Source organism: Salmo salar, chromosome ssa03, assembly GCF_905237065.1.
Source record: "Salmo salar chromosome ssa03, Ssal_v3.1, whole genome shotgun sequence".
NCBI classification, from domain to species: domain Eukaryota; kingdom Metazoa; phylum Chordata; class Actinopteri; order Salmoniformes; family Salmonidae; genus Salmo; species Salmo salar.
Window position 1 is genome coordinate 63,953,477 of NC_059444.1, and position 14,898 is coordinate 63,968,374.

Sequence of the window (14,898 nt, forward strand, 5' to 3'; positions counted from 1 at the left end):
TCACTGTATATGTATTTTCAAGCCCTCATACTTCCTCCCTTCATTAGTCCAAGTATGACATTGTGTGGTTTCTGTTATGCAACAAACTGGATACTGGATAAGTGTCTCTAAGCACAAAGAGGACTGGACACTCACTGGACACTTGCCGGGCTTGGCTACGGTCTGCGTCAAGTTACAAGGTCAGTCAGTCAGCAAGTGCAAGGCCAGGTCCCTCCCCAAGACAATCAACTAACCCTAACCTCAACCCTAACTCTAACCCTAGCTTCATGTCCACACTCCGTCTCAACCCTAACCCTAACGTTTGCCGTATGCTTCCCAGTCAAAACAGTTTGTGCATATATTATATATTTTTTGTTCGTTTTGGTCTTTGGCAGTTTTTTTTCTCGTCTATTCGTGCAGACAAAAACATTTCTTGAGGCAAATCGAAGTTCGGTAACCGAAGTCTACGCCCCTTAGTCTGTTATTGGTCAACAGTACTACTCCTGGAGTGGGAACATGAAGAGTTTGTTCTCATTCAACGAGAGACGACTAGGTTCATGCATTTTTTTTCACTTGAGAAATACTGCACCAAACATCTTAGTTAAATGTAAAATTGCGTGACAAAGATCACCTCACCAAAAAGTGTCAACATTAATGACCAATTTCTTGAGATATCTTAGATTAATTCGGACTATTTTGAGGAAGTATTTCTGGCTATGTTGTTGCTATGGTGACTCAGGATGGACAAATGCTTTTTTCTTGTTTTTCAAGCGAAGGTCTTTAGCGAGTATGAGAGCACAGACGGTCGTTTCGCCTTGCCAAGTTCTGTTAGGAGCAAACCAAATCTACATTATGTATGCGGATTCCTTAACCCTAGCTTCATGTCCACACCCTGGCTCAACCCTAACCCGAACTTCATTTAGGAGGACTCAGACCCTATTTACCCCTGGATTTCAGCCATCCATCCTCCCTTTTCCCATTGGTGTTGACCTGTATCCCAGTCTCTGTGTCATTTGTTAGGCCAAGTAGAGCTACTAGCCTCATAACCAGCTAGCGTAATCTCCCAGCACAGAAGGGTAGAAGAGTTATGAGACTACGTTGTCAGAGGATGGTTGATCCTCTGGATGTGCCTGAGCAGGCAGCAGGTCTGGACAGATTAAAACAGTCTTGCACACCGTGCCAACCTCACCCACTAACCTCATTAAGCTGAACTGCCAGTACAGCTCAAGAACCAATTCCATTTGCACACACACTGATGCACATGCAGGCACGCATGTGTACACACACACTACCGTTCAAAAGTTTGGGTCACTTAGAAATATCCTTGTATTTGAAAGAAAAGCAATTTTTTTGTCCTTTAAAATAACATCAAATTAATCAGAAATACAGTGCAGACATTGTTAATGTTATAAATGACTATTGTAGCTGGAAACGGCAGATTTTTTATGGAATATCTACATAGGCGTGCAACCATCACTCCTGTGTTCAAATGGCACGTTGTCTTAGCAAATCCAAGTTTATCATTTTAAAAGGCTAATTGATCATTAGAAAACCCTTTTGCAATTATGTTAGCACAGCTGAAAACTGTGGTGCTGATTAAAGAAGCAATAAAACTGGCCTTCTTTAGACTAGTTTTAGTATCTGGAGCATCAGCATTTTTGGCCTCGATTACAGACATAAAATGACCTTTCTTCTGAAACTCGTCAGTCTATTCTTGTTCTGAGAAATGAAGGCTATTCCATGCGAGAAATTGCCAAGAAACTGAAGATCTCGTACAACGCTGTGTACTACTCCCTTCACAGAACAAAAAAAAAAAACATTTCTAAGTGACCCCAAACTTTTAAACGGTAGTGTACACACACAAATTCACACACACACACACACACACACACACACACACACACACACACACACACACACACACACACACACACACACACACACACACACACACACACACACACACACACACACACACACACACACACACACACACACACACACACACACAACATTCTGTAACACTACATTATAGTGCTCTTATTATTCTGTCATTATTATAAGTATTGTCACATCCTGATCCAGTGATCCATGATTTTAGGTTATCAAAGTATTTAGAAATATAATGATATTCGTCAACAACTTTGTAAGATGGAGTCTTATATATCTGAGTGTAAAACATTGAACACTAACAAACAAGGACATGATGTCACATGGAAAACATTTAGGGAGTGAGAACCTGAGAACCCCCCCAAACCACCATTGCACGTCACCACAGCATAATTTCCTCCTCAACTCTCATTTAAAGTGGCTAGAAGCTGCAGCTCCTAGGTTTGAGTGCTCCTTGAGATAATTACCTTCCTGACAACAACAGTGAGACCCTACTCTCCTCTCCAAGCAAACTAGTGAGATTAGGAAGACAAGAGCTTTAGGTGGATCCCCAAAAAATCACGCCATCATAAAAAAAACAGAATCCATGCATACGCTTTAGGCCTAATATCCAGTGAGCCCAACAAGTGGGGATTTTCTCATTGTGATTGTCTTGGAAATACACAACTGTTGGCTGGAAACAGAGATTTCACCATCCGTTTCTAAAGTAATCCTACAGACAATGTGTTTTGGTAGAATAGTGGTCTACAGAGCCTAGTTACTCCACATTCAGTGGTGTTAAAGCTATTATGGCTTTGCTAAGCCTGTGTGGATAAGGCTATGGGGGGTTATCTTTAAAAAAAGTAATGTTGACGTGGGCAAAGTTGTCTTAGTTGTCTACAATATCATCTTAATGTAAACATTATGACAAGTAATGGAAGGCTATACTAATAACTGATAAGGAATGGGCGGCATGACATTATTTAGCTCTCTCTTCATAATCTTATTGGCTTTCTGTAAACTACTCAAGCAATATTGTTTTGGGGATTAATGTCCATTTCAGTCACTATGTGAAGAAATGCTGCCATCTAACAATTAATCTGGCAATCTCAATATTTAGAAACTAACAGACAAAGCTGCACCTTACAGATGGCCCTGGTAGAAATGTAACAGTAAAATGATCAATTACTCCATAAAAAGAAAATATAATATTCTAAATGTGGACTAGCTGCATGCAGCACAAAATAAATATCACATAAATGATCACCATAAATAACTAGCACGGTGCTACATAAATGATCACCATAAATAACTAGCATAGCGCTACATAAATGATCACCATAACTAACTAGCATAGCGCTACATAAATGATCACCATAAATGACTAGCATAGTGCTACATAAATGATCACCAGAAATAACTAGCACAGTGCTACATAAATGATCACCATAAATAACTAGCATAGTGCTACATAAATGATCACCATAACTAACTAGCATAGCGCTACATAAATGATCACCATAAATAACTAGCATAAGCGCTACATAAATGATCACCATAAATAACTAGCACAGTGCTACATAAATGATCACCATAAATAACTAGCATAGTGCTACATAAATGATCACCATAACTAACTAGCATAGCGCTACATAAATGATCACCATAAATAACTAGCATAGCGCTACATAAATGATCACCATAAATAACTAGCACAGTGCTACATAAATGATCACCATAAATAACTAGCATAGTGCTTCATAAATGATCACCATAAATAACTAGCATAGTGCTACATAAATGATCACCATAAATAACTAGCATAGTACTACATAAATGATCACCATAAATAACTAGCACAGTACTACATAAATGATCACCATAAATAACTAGCACAGTGCTACATAAATGATCACCATAAATAACTAGCACAGTGCTACATAAATGTTCACCATAAATAACTAGCATAGTGCTACATAAATTATCACCATAAATAACTAGCATAGTGCTACATAAATGACATCATATATGATCATACTACTTTATTTGACTACAAATCTGTTCATCTGTCTGGTGACATCAAGAGTAGTCATTCTGTAACATACTCATCCTACCCCGTTCCTCCAGGCCCATTAGATATAAACAGGTTTACTCTCCTCCAGGCAGCCCAGCAAACAGGCTGCTTTCATTCTCATTAATTAGCAGCTGAGCTAAACCTCTAAGCCATGAAATCAGCCTTACAGCAATCCACCCAAATCTCCCTCTCTCTTTCTCTCTGGGTTTGTTACAGTGAAAGCCCACATGTCCTTGGAACTGCACACACATGCCTATCACGCCGGTAAGCCAGAAGCCACGCTACATCTCTTTCCATGGGGCCCATGGGGGTGTCTCCAAAACACACCCCCAAGGGCCCCACGTGTCAAGACAATGTGAGCTACAGTATATCGGCTACGTTTGCTACATGCACATACCCTGGACCAGATCCACGACATACAAACGTGGGAATACTGTAGCACGAGGCCGGCACATGAGAGCCGTCCAGAAAAGGCGACGTGGGCGCTGACGTTAGCATGCCAAAATGACATCATCGATGTGAGAGAGAAAAAAACCTTGGTGATCTTGGTCACACTTTGAGCTTTAACTTCTAAAGTTTAATGAAGGCTTCACAACTCTTTAAGCCTACACAGACGTTTCACTAATCATGTTTTAGTATATCATATAATGGGGATATAAGGAGCCCTTACACACAGTATGGTGCTTTAAAGTGTGAACTATGAACTTGGTGGATTTCTTTATGGATGGATTTAATAAAAGTACAATGAAAGGGAGAATATATTAAAACTGGCCATCAATTGAGTTTTGAGAAAACCCTGAACAAAATGAAGACTGAAGAGAATCAATCACAAACATAATGTATATCACAGAGCTCAATGGTTTCCTTTAACCCAGACACTGCGCTGCATAAACATGCTTGTCACCAGATTTGGTGAATTTTCCACCTCACGTGCCCAGACAGTGATCCCCTCTTTGGAATGACCACTTTGACAGATCAGGGGATGGGCCAATAAGAGAGAGAGTGCATGAAAGAGGGGGATAATGAAAGAGAGAGATAGCAGGAGAAGGAGATAAGGGAGGGTAAGAGCTTGCAGTGGAGGTGATGAGACAAAAGGACAGGTACTATTCTACTAGTGAGGAGAAAGACTAGTCAGTTGACAGAGAGAGACAGGCAGATAGAAAGCACAGAGCAAGATAACCTCAGGTGTGTTTTTAGTGTTGGATTCAAAGACTATTATCATCATCAAACCACTCTGGAACAAAAAAACGGTCAAGAGGAAACCAATATCTAACCAAGAAAATATCTACAGTATTCTCCACAACAGAAGACTGGAAAGAGAGCTGCGATACTTGTAAAGACAGTACAGAGACTGTTTCATCGTTTTTATTCGTCAGCCCAGTAACTGACCATCATGACACATCAGGTCAGCCGTTCTCCGTTCCTCAAGCCCTTCTACACGAGGACCCCGGTTGGTGGGGTCATTCCGCGAACACAGAGACGCCACACGCTTCCCGCCAGCGAGTTCAGGAACCTGACCCCACAGGACGCCATCAGCGTGTTCGAGATCGAGAGAGAAGGTAAAAGTGTCTCCAGATTCTACTGGTTACTCAGAAAATGTTGATTGTATAGGATTTGTTGGATTAGAGAGACTTTTGGGTCTTATGTTCAACAAAATGCACATTTATCTTATAATTTCTAACACCTAATGACAATAGCTGTCAGTCTCCACAATATAAATAGCTCAGGAAACTAAACAATGCCATAACCACCAAATGTGTGTTTCTCACAGATTATTGTCCCAAAAAATGGATTGTGAATCACATCAATTAACTGTGATAAGAGAGGAAGCAGCCTGTAATCCCTGGTTTGTTTGCTAATCTTCCAAGATGCTTCATCTGCTCACTGACTGACTGACTGACTGTGTGTCTTGTCTTTCCTCCCACCAGCATTCGTCTCTGTCTCTGGTGAGTGTCCACTCACTCTTGACGAGGTGCTGAACTTCCTAAGTCAGTGTCCTGAGCTCTCCCTGGGCTGGTTTGAAGAGGGCCAGCTGGTGGCGTTCATCATCGGCTCAGGCTGGGGCAAAGAGAGACTGGAGCAGGTGAGAAAAACACCACAATTTACAGTAGCTACCTCCATTGCATATTTGGAATTGTTTTGCCCCCAAAAAACAGATACTTGTTTTTCATAATCTAAAAGGTAACCATCAATAAAATACATGTTTTTTACTCTGATCATACCTGGTCATTAACCTTACCTTTGCCTTTCCCTATCCCAGGAGGCCATGACCCAGCATATCCCAGAAACCTCGGCAGTGCACATCCATGTGCTGTCTGTGCACCGCCACGCTCGCCAGCAGGGTAAAGGTTCCATCCTGCTGTGGCGCTACCTGCAGTACCTGCGATGTGTGCCAGGCCTCCGGAGGGCCCTGCTGGCCTGTGAGGAGTTCCTGGTTCCCTTCTACCAGAAGGCAGGCTTCAAGGAGAAGGGGCCTTCTGCCATCACTGTGCCCAACCTCACTTTCCAGGAGATGGAGTACCACATCGGCGGAGCAGCCTACGCACGGCGGAACAGCGGCTGCTAGTCACTGCCGGCCGTTACCACCCCATTCATAATCACATCAACCCTAGCACTGGAACTCATCCGCCATGTTAACATAGACTCTGGTCATCACAGTTGACCGTCCAGACCACACTATAGCAGACAGACAGATCCAAGCACCAACCTGGTCTCAGAGCATTTCATAATATTCTGCACGTAAATTCGAGACACTCCATTTAGTATGATAGTTTACATTTGGTATGGTTACATAAGACAGATGGTTACTTAAGAAGGGTGGTTGGTCAGGATGGGTGGGTGGGCGTATAACACGAACATCTAGCAAAGGTTGCGTGTTCAAATCTCACCACAGACAACTTTTCACTACTTACTACTTTTTTTTAAACTACTTAGCATGTAATCCAAAACTTCCCCTAAGCCTAACCTTAACCCTTCTAGCTAATCTTCCCCTAAACCTAACCCTAACCTTAACCCTTTAACTTAACTCATAAACTTAACCCTAACCCTAACCCCTAGCCTAGCTAATGTTAGCGAGCCAACTAACGTTAGGCACCTAGCTAGAATTCGCAACATATCATAGGTTTTGTAAAATCCCAATATATTGTATGTTTTGCAAATTCTGAACATATAATATGAATTGTAATTTGTAACATATCATATACGAAATGGGTGATGGACGTCTACCAATCAACACATACCATACCAAACGTAACATATCATACTAAATGGATTGTCCCAGATATACATACAGAATAATATGAAATGCTCTGAGACCAGGTTGCAACCATAGGTGCTCCATGAGAGAAGGCACTGCCCATCAATCTCAGCTGCAGCACCAGCAGGCTCCGAGACACCATCTTTCAGTGCCTCACAGACAGCATCCCGACCCCCTGCAACATAGAGAGGGGACATGCACCATCACATGAAGGGGACAAGAATGGGTTTTCTTAGAAAACAGCAACAGAAAGCAAAAAAATGCCTGTTAGCGATAGAAGACAGAATCAGAATATGTTTGAGATGCAATGTCGAGTTTCAGCATACTTTGTGTATACGTCATTGAATTATCAAAGTTCTAATTTTGCAGTCCCAACATTCTTCATTTTTATTATGCTTAATTTTGAGAGTATTTAAATTAAATGTTCCTTGCCACAAATCATACTTTGTAGTACTATTCTTGTTTGAGGTCTTTATTATTACTAATACCACTATTGTTATTGAGATACTAATACTACTATTGTTATTGAGATACTAATACTACTATTGTTATTGAGATACTAATACTACTATTGTTATTGAGATACTGTTACTGAGATACTACTATTATTGAGTTCTCTGAGTGTGATGTAAATACCATTTTATTTTTGTAAACCCTATTAGTCCTCTGGTGTGTTGAACTCTTAAGCTGTTGCTTATCTTTTCGTATTAACACTATGATGTACTAAGGCAATAAAGGGAAACAATGCCACTGATTTTATAGCTCCTCATACTCCCTTTAACATTGACATACATCATGAAAACAGTGGTGCCTTCAACAAAGCTGATTGTTAGCGAACGGTAACTAATGTTCATGTCTGAAAGTAAAGGGCAGCATCAATCACCATAGAAAATCAGACAGACTTCACTGACGGATTTCTTTTCAATTTTTTTTACTGTTCTATTCAGTTACATATGAGTAGATAGGTAGCTAAAACACTACCTTGTTTCAGTCAATCATTACTTCTTAAGAAGCAATAAACAAATAAAAGGATAGCATTCGAGTGCTCAACGTATTGTAACAAAAATATGGCAGTAGTTGGTACATTTATCAGCAAGGCACCAAAGGTATTAATGTCTGATTTGTTTGTCCCTGGTTGTTTTGAGAGGTTGCCTGAATAATTACAAAACCTACTCCTGGATTGTGAGTGTTAAAAACATGAAAATAAAATAAACAAATGACAAATTGAAAAAATACAGAAATATTTCCTTCTGTCTATTGTACCAGTGATGACTCCTCCAAACCCTGCCTTATATGTGAAGAGAGAGAGAAATGTGGGAGGGGCTTAGATAAGGGGTTAGACCATACCCTTCTCTCATTGGTCAGTGGAGGAGAGAAAATGGTGTGTGGGGGGGTGAAAAGAATGTGATGAATGCAAGTCCTCATGATGAGTGCAGTGGCATTCCTACTTATTCATACAGACAGACCGAGTAAAAAACACAAGCATATTGTCATCAGAGTTCAGTTCACAGAGCCAGAGGAGAGGGAGCTCCACACAGGACCCTTCCCTCCTCTTTAGCCACACTATAGAGACAAGGATTGGTTGATAACACCTGCCAATCGATGCCTCTTGACCTGACGCCTCTCCTCCTTCCCGCTCCTCAGTGGAGGTGGGCGTTGAGGTCATACTTCTCACAGAACTTGTCTGTAAAGGGGATGCAGGTGAGCAGCTCACACCAGTCACACTTGATGGGGTAGACATAAAAAAGCACCACGAGGCCGGCGAACAGCCCCAAGAACACCACCAGGAAGACGATGATCTGCAGCCGCTTGCGGTACATGTCCATGCGTCCGAAGCTGATGTAGGGCAGGAAGGCGAAGGACAGGAAGAAGCCAGAGATGAAGCCAAAGATGTGGGCAAAGTTGTCGATCCAGGGCAGCAGGCCGAAGGCGAAGAGGAAGAGCACCACACACAGCAGCTTGATGAAGGCCCGCCACGGCTGGGCCAGGATCTGCCAGCTCTGGAACAGCTCCACAAACAGGCAGGCCAGGATGCCAAACTGGGAGCCTGCCGGACCCACCTGACGGAGGGAGGGGGAGAGAGAGGGACCGGTCAGTCAGTGGAAAAGGTCAACATAGAAATACTCAGCACCTAGAGTGGACACATTATATTAGACACATTCTATTAGACACATTCTATGAGCTGCACAAAATGAAAAATCACCCCCAGTCTGAACCATACATCTTGTCTGTCTCATCTGACACTATTACCAGTCATGTGTTCTGAGCTGTCCAAATTGAACCCTACATATTGAGGTGTGTGTGTGTGTTAGTGTGTGTTATGGGGTTTATTGAGACCTCTGCTCTGTAGGGCAGGAAGATGGCGCTGGCTAGGTTTCCGGTGATGCCAGATAGGATGTATATGATGGAGATCCTCAGCCAGCCTGCCAGCTTCTCCAGGTCTCTCAGGATGGTCATCTGGAAGCACACTGACACCATGCAGTGAAGGATCCTAAAGGGGGACAGAAAGACACGTTACACCATGCAGTGAAGGATCCTACAGGGGGACAGAAAGACACGTTACACCATGATGTGAAGGATCCTACAGGGGGACAGAAAGACACGTTACACCATGATGTGAAGGATCCTACAGGGGGACAGAAAGACACGTTACACCATGCAGTGAAGGATCCTACAGGGGTACCGAAAGACACGTTACACCATGATGTGAAGGATCCTACAGGGGGACAGAAAGACATGTTACACCATGATGTGAAGGATCCAACAGGGGGACAGAAAGACACGTTACACCATGATGTGAAGGATCCTACAGGGGGACGTACAGGGGGACGTACAGGGGGACAGAAAGATACGTTACACCATGATGTGAAGGATCCTACAGGGGGACGTACAGGGGGACGTACAGGGGGACAGAAAGACACGTTACACCATGCAGTGAAGGATCCTACAGGGTGTATGCGCGTGAATGTAAGAGTATGTCCTCTGCATGTGACGGAGGGATCCAGCTAATCCAGCTGCTATGAGAAGACACCTCCACAGCCAGCTAACCAGGGATCTATAGCTTATCCAGCATCAACATTTCTCTGCTGCCTGTCTATCTCCTCAAGCCCAATGAGGGCTGCTGCCTGCAGAGAGGACACTTCCTTTAATTACCCCAGAGAGGAAATAGAGGAGAGCAGAGGAGACAGATAAGAGGCAGCAGAGAGATGAAGGAGGACTGCTACTCTGCTCCCTCCTCTTCCTCAGAGTGGTACGTTAGTGTACACTCAGCTCCTTCTACTAATAGGCTCATGACATCTGCGCTGTGCAACCACTGACAGTCTGACTGAAGATGTCAAAGACAATAACGAGGGGCTTGAAGAAGGAGTTATTGGAGAAAGTGTACATGAAACATAACGAATCAGTGAGAGGACACATAATTGGTCACCCAACGGAACGAATCGTAGGCCACCCTTCTGCATCATTATAATACAGCTGCTCCAGGGATGGCTAACAGTACAGTACCGGTCAAATGTATTAAAAGCTGCTAAGATGGACAGAGGATTTGTGATGAAATGGCAGAGGCAGGCAGCCACTTACCCAGCGTGCAGGAAGAGAGAGAGCCACAGTCTGTAGAACTGGTCTGGGATCTCTGGGTTGAGGAAAGGCAGCAGGCCACACACATCATCCATGCAGTGGACCTGGGGGAGGAGGTAGAATACATCACCTACAGGACACCATCTCTCTCTTTGTCTCTGTTGGCACACACGCCAAACCGCACACACAATAGCATAACCGATACCCACTGGGTTTACAATAACTTTATTTTACTGTCAAGCTATTCTAAGATAAGGATGTTACTGCAAGTACTATTAGTAGAGGATGCATTTTCATTTGACACATATTGTGGAATGAATACTTCATATTTATAATGAAGGACCTTATGTGTGAATATATTTACTTGTGCCCTGGATATTCTGTACCTCAGAGCAGAGGGGATTACAGTGAGGACAATTTTCCTACTCAGTAGGGAATTGTATGGCACCCTTTACGGTGATTAAACACTATCCACTCTCACAGCTTATATCTTCCTCTGCTCCTCAACGGCTGCCTCCGACTCAGCCTGTCTCATTAACTTAGTTGGAACAGGGCCGGGGTTATGGTCTGGGTTATGTCTTTGTAGGACTGGGGCTATCGTTTCCATCATACTAGCTAGCCACTAAAGATGACTCGGCGATATCCTAATGCAACGTAATCGTCAGATATTCATGGGGTAGAGAGATGCTTACTTACTTGGGAGCAGAGAGTAGCCTCCTCGTGGAAGTAGCCCTTCATGAAGTCACAATACTCCCTGGATGTGATCTCACACCTGAGGAACGGGAGAACCAGAGCATGACCTCATGACCACACACTCCCTTGACTCCTCCCCTTCATGTGCACTGATAGGTCATGAATAGACACATGGTGACCACTACACTGCTTACATACTGCTGCTTTACCACATCAGTGAAAATGAAGGCAAGAGGGGAGAGGAAGTCCATATAGATTATTGAGATGCAGCCCCTGCCTTGTTTAAACATCCATCTACCAACTACATGTACCACAGACATAGGCAAATCAACACCACAGTGTCAATAGTAAATAGACTCACAGGAATGTGTGTGTTGTGTCTGGCGTGAATGTTTGAATGTTTGGTTTTGTATGTAGGCTCTCCTCACCTCCCTTTTGTGCCGATGCAGCAGGGCCGGCCTGTGATGGTGCAGTCTATGTGAGGCAGGTTGGTGTGGTTCCCTGTGTTGTACCTGGTGCAAACCTAAAAACACAGCCAGAGGAAACAGTGAGACACTGACTGATTGACAGGTCCTCTGACCTCTCACCCTCTCATCATGACCAATGGGGTTCCACAGTACTCACTGGCCACTTGGTGATGTCATCAGGCCATTCATGCGGTGCCACCGATGCTGGCTCTAGACAAATCCTGTTGTGGGGTGAAAAATACGAATGAAATATTAGTATGGATATACAGTTCAATCAGTGGTCCCAATAAACACACAGTGTAACTACAGTAGCATGAGGAGTGTGACGGCGTACTGCTGAATGTAAGAGTGGTTCTCTCACCGGGGGTCCTGATGGCACACTGAGCCGTACTGCCTGCCTTTGCCCTCCAGCTGAGGAGTGCTGAGATGCCGCGGCCACTTCACCCACACGGCCAGAGTACTCTGAGACAAAACAAAGATGGAAAGGAAAACATATTGACCCCTGAATAGATCTCTCATGTAGGTAGAGTACAAAAGAGTGAGGTAGAGCGAGTGAGGTAGGGAGACAGAGAGGGACTCACGACTCACCGAACACTCCTCCTCTGAGGTCTGTAGACAGCCGGAGCGGTCGTTGCGTACACAGCAGGCAGAGTCTCTCTCTATGTCTCGCTTGTCCCGGATCAGGTCGTGCACCTGCCGGTCCTGACGCATGCAGGGAGAGAACTTGGCCCCCAGGTGGATCAGAGCCTCCTAACGAGGGAGACAGATGGCATGCAGACAGTCAGGAATAGACACATAGAACACCATCACTGTATCAGGCCTAGTTAAAGCGCTCACATAAGTACCTCCCAAACTGAAAGGAAAGGACATATCTGGTCATGGAACAGAATGTTTGAATGAAAAAAAGGGGAGCAATGTGAATGTGCTTACTGAACTGGGCCCGACCCAGAAGTTCTCTTGTTGTACAAACTTGACATTTTCATATACACCTTTGTTTCTTAGAACCTGGGGAGGAAAACATGTCATATTTCAAGTTGATCCTGGAAGGACGGAATAGAAGGTCATAACGACTGTAAGACCGTTGTAAAGCTGTAATGATTCGTTCAGACGTTTCTTGATTTTAGTTTTGGATTATTTGATTGAAATTTTACTGCACGGTTAGGAGATAGTAACACAAGCATTTCACTGCACTGTTAGGAGCTAGTAACACAAGCATTTCACTGCACTGTTAGGAGCTAGTAACACAAGCATTTCACTGCACTGTTAGGAGCTAGTAACACAAGCATTTCACTGCACTGTTAGGAGCTAGTAACACAAGCATTTCACTGCACTGTTAGGAGATAGTAACACAAGCATTTCACTGCACTGTTAGGAGATAGTAACACAAGCATTTCACTGCACGGTTAGGAGCTAGTAACACAAGCATTTCACTGCACTGTTAGGAGATAGTAACACAAGCATTTCACTGCACGGTTAGGAGCTAGTAACACAAGCATTTCACTGCACTGTTAGGAGCTAGTAACACAAGCATTTCACTGCACTGTTAGGAACTAGTAACACAAGCATTTCACTGCACTGTTAGGAGCTAGTAACACAAGCATTTCACTGCACTGTTAGGAGATAGTAACACAAGCATTTCACTGCACTGTTAGGAGCTAGTAACACAAGCATTTCACTGCACGGTTAGGAACTAGTAACACAAGCATTTCACTGCACTGTTAGGAGATAGTAACACAAGCATTTCACTGCACTGTTAGGAGATAGTAACACAAGCATTTCACTGCACTGTTAGGAACTAGTAACACAAGCATTTCACTGCACCTGCAATAACACCTGCTAAACTGTGTACGCGACCAATAAACTTTGATTTGATTTGACCAGGGAAGTGAGGTGGTACTCACAGAATCAACCGTCTCGTGCTGGGAGAAGCCCACGGGGGCGATGCCATAGATGCAGACAGCCAGGATGGTGATCAGCAAGTGGACAACAGTGATCCAGTACGTAAAGAAAGGCCTGATGGAAACACAATGTCCACATTAGAAAACAACGGTTTTAACACTAGAAGTGCTCTACTCTACACCAACGGTCTCATATATTGGACACGCTGAGCCTCAGCATGGTCTTAGAGACCATTACCTATGGTCATCCATGTCCTCTATCTGCCTCTTCACATAGCTGTCGATGCGCTTGCGGTAGGTCCGGTTGGTGAGCTTCCCCACCATGCCCAGCCCGTAGGGCCTCTTCTCCCGAGCAAACAGCTTCTTGACGGGCACAACGATGCGCTGCCCCCGTCGCTGTCCGTTCACACTCACCACCTCCTGCCGCAAGGGCACCTTGGGCGGTCCTGGGGTCCCCTCTTTGGCCTTACGCCACCCTCGCTCCAGAGGCCTGGGAGGGGAGACAGAGGAGGAGGGGTAAAGTCAGTTTAAAGAGGAACCCACCACAGAACCACCCGTGGGGAGAGTGTGGGTTCTCTTTAAACCAAACACTGTGTCAACACAACTGAATGGTTCACTGAGATGCTCTGGTAGTGTATTGGATATTGGCAACAACCAAAGATACTGTAGTCATTTCAGATGTATCTGTGTACTTGTTGTTATGATGAGCGTGCCTGACTCACAGCATGAGATGGCTCCTCTCCAGTTCACTCTTGTCCAGAGCGCTGCCGGTCAGCTCTGTCTCGTCCAGCTTACTGCCCTCCTCCTGCACCACATCCATCACAGCCGCCTCCGATGGAGACTCAAACACCTCGTCAGCGTATGTGGACAACTCCTCCTGCATCAGACAGTCCTGGGGGAGGGATTGGGAGGGGGTAGGCCATGTCTGAGAACAGTAGTGGGTGGGAACTAGGCACAGGAGATTTCCCTGGTCAGCTCACACATGGTTTAGGTAAAACTCCTGGCCGTAATGAAAACACACACTAACTTGGTCGGCCAATCACAGGCCTTTAGACTATATCCCAGGCTGCAACTCTGTTAGAGACC

At 44.1% G+C, this 14,898-nt stretch overlaps 2 protein-coding genes across 4 annotated transcripts in view; one reads left to right on the forward strand and one right to left on the reverse strand.

Annotated features, from left to right (window-relative positions):
- Positions 1-4,751: 4,751 nt before the first annotated feature.
- Positions 4,752-8,389, forward strand: LOC106601142 (serotonin N-acetyltransferase-like). The gene is made up of 3 exons (XM_014193105.2): positions 4,752-5,481; positions 5,851-6,005; positions 6,183-8,389. Exons 1-3 carry the CDS (start codon positions 5,316-5,318, stop codon positions 6,486-6,488), a joined length of 627 nt encoding a protein of 208 aa, XP_014048580.1. The 5' UTR covers positions 4,752-5,315; the 3' UTR covers positions 6,489-8,389.
- LOC123723674 (inactive rhomboid protein 1) overlaps positions 8,093-14,898 on the reverse strand; it is a 44,641-nt gene continuing 37,835 nt past the window's right edge. For 2 of the 3 annotated variants that reach the window (XM_045715079.1, XM_045715080.1), the window contains 12 exons: positions 14,535-14,704; positions 14,051-14,302; positions 13,816-13,927; positions 12,845-12,919; positions 12,503-12,664; positions 12,276-12,376; positions 12,072-12,135; positions 11,876-11,970; positions 11,451-11,526; positions 10,758-10,858; positions 9,516-9,669; positions 8,093-9,238 (listed from right to left, as the gene is read on the reverse strand). In XM_045715079.1, coding sequence (XP_045571035.1) covers positions 8,819-9,238; positions 9,516-9,669; positions 10,758-10,858; positions 11,451-11,526; positions 11,876-11,970; positions 12,072-12,135; positions 12,276-12,376; positions 12,503-12,664; positions 12,845-12,919; positions 13,816-13,927; positions 14,051-14,302; positions 14,535-14,704 — 1,782 coding nt within the window. In that variant the 3' untranslated portion in view covers positions 8,093-8,818. Of the gene's footprint in view, positions 9,239-9,515; positions 9,670-10,083; positions 10,123-10,757; positions 10,859-11,450; positions 11,527-11,875; positions 11,971-12,071; positions 12,136-12,275; positions 12,377-12,502; positions 12,665-12,844; positions 12,920-13,815; positions 13,928-14,050; positions 14,303-14,534; positions 14,705-14,898 lie in introns of those variants that run through there. The other variant, XM_045715081.1, reaches the window with a different exon arrangement.

Coding starts and splice junctions, on each gene's coding strand:
- LOC106601142 (XM_014193105.2), top strand. CDS start 5,316: ATGACACATCAGGTCAGCCGTTCTCCGTTCCTCAAGCCCTTCTACACG. Junction 5,482..5,850: donor GTTCGAGATCGAGAGAGAAG/GTAAAAGTGTCT, acceptor TCCTCCCACCAG/CATTCGTCTCTGTCTCTGGT. Junction 6,006..6,182: donor GCAAAGAGAGACTGGAGCAG/GTGAGAAAAACA, acceptor TCCCTATCCCAG/GAGGCCATGACCCAGCATAT.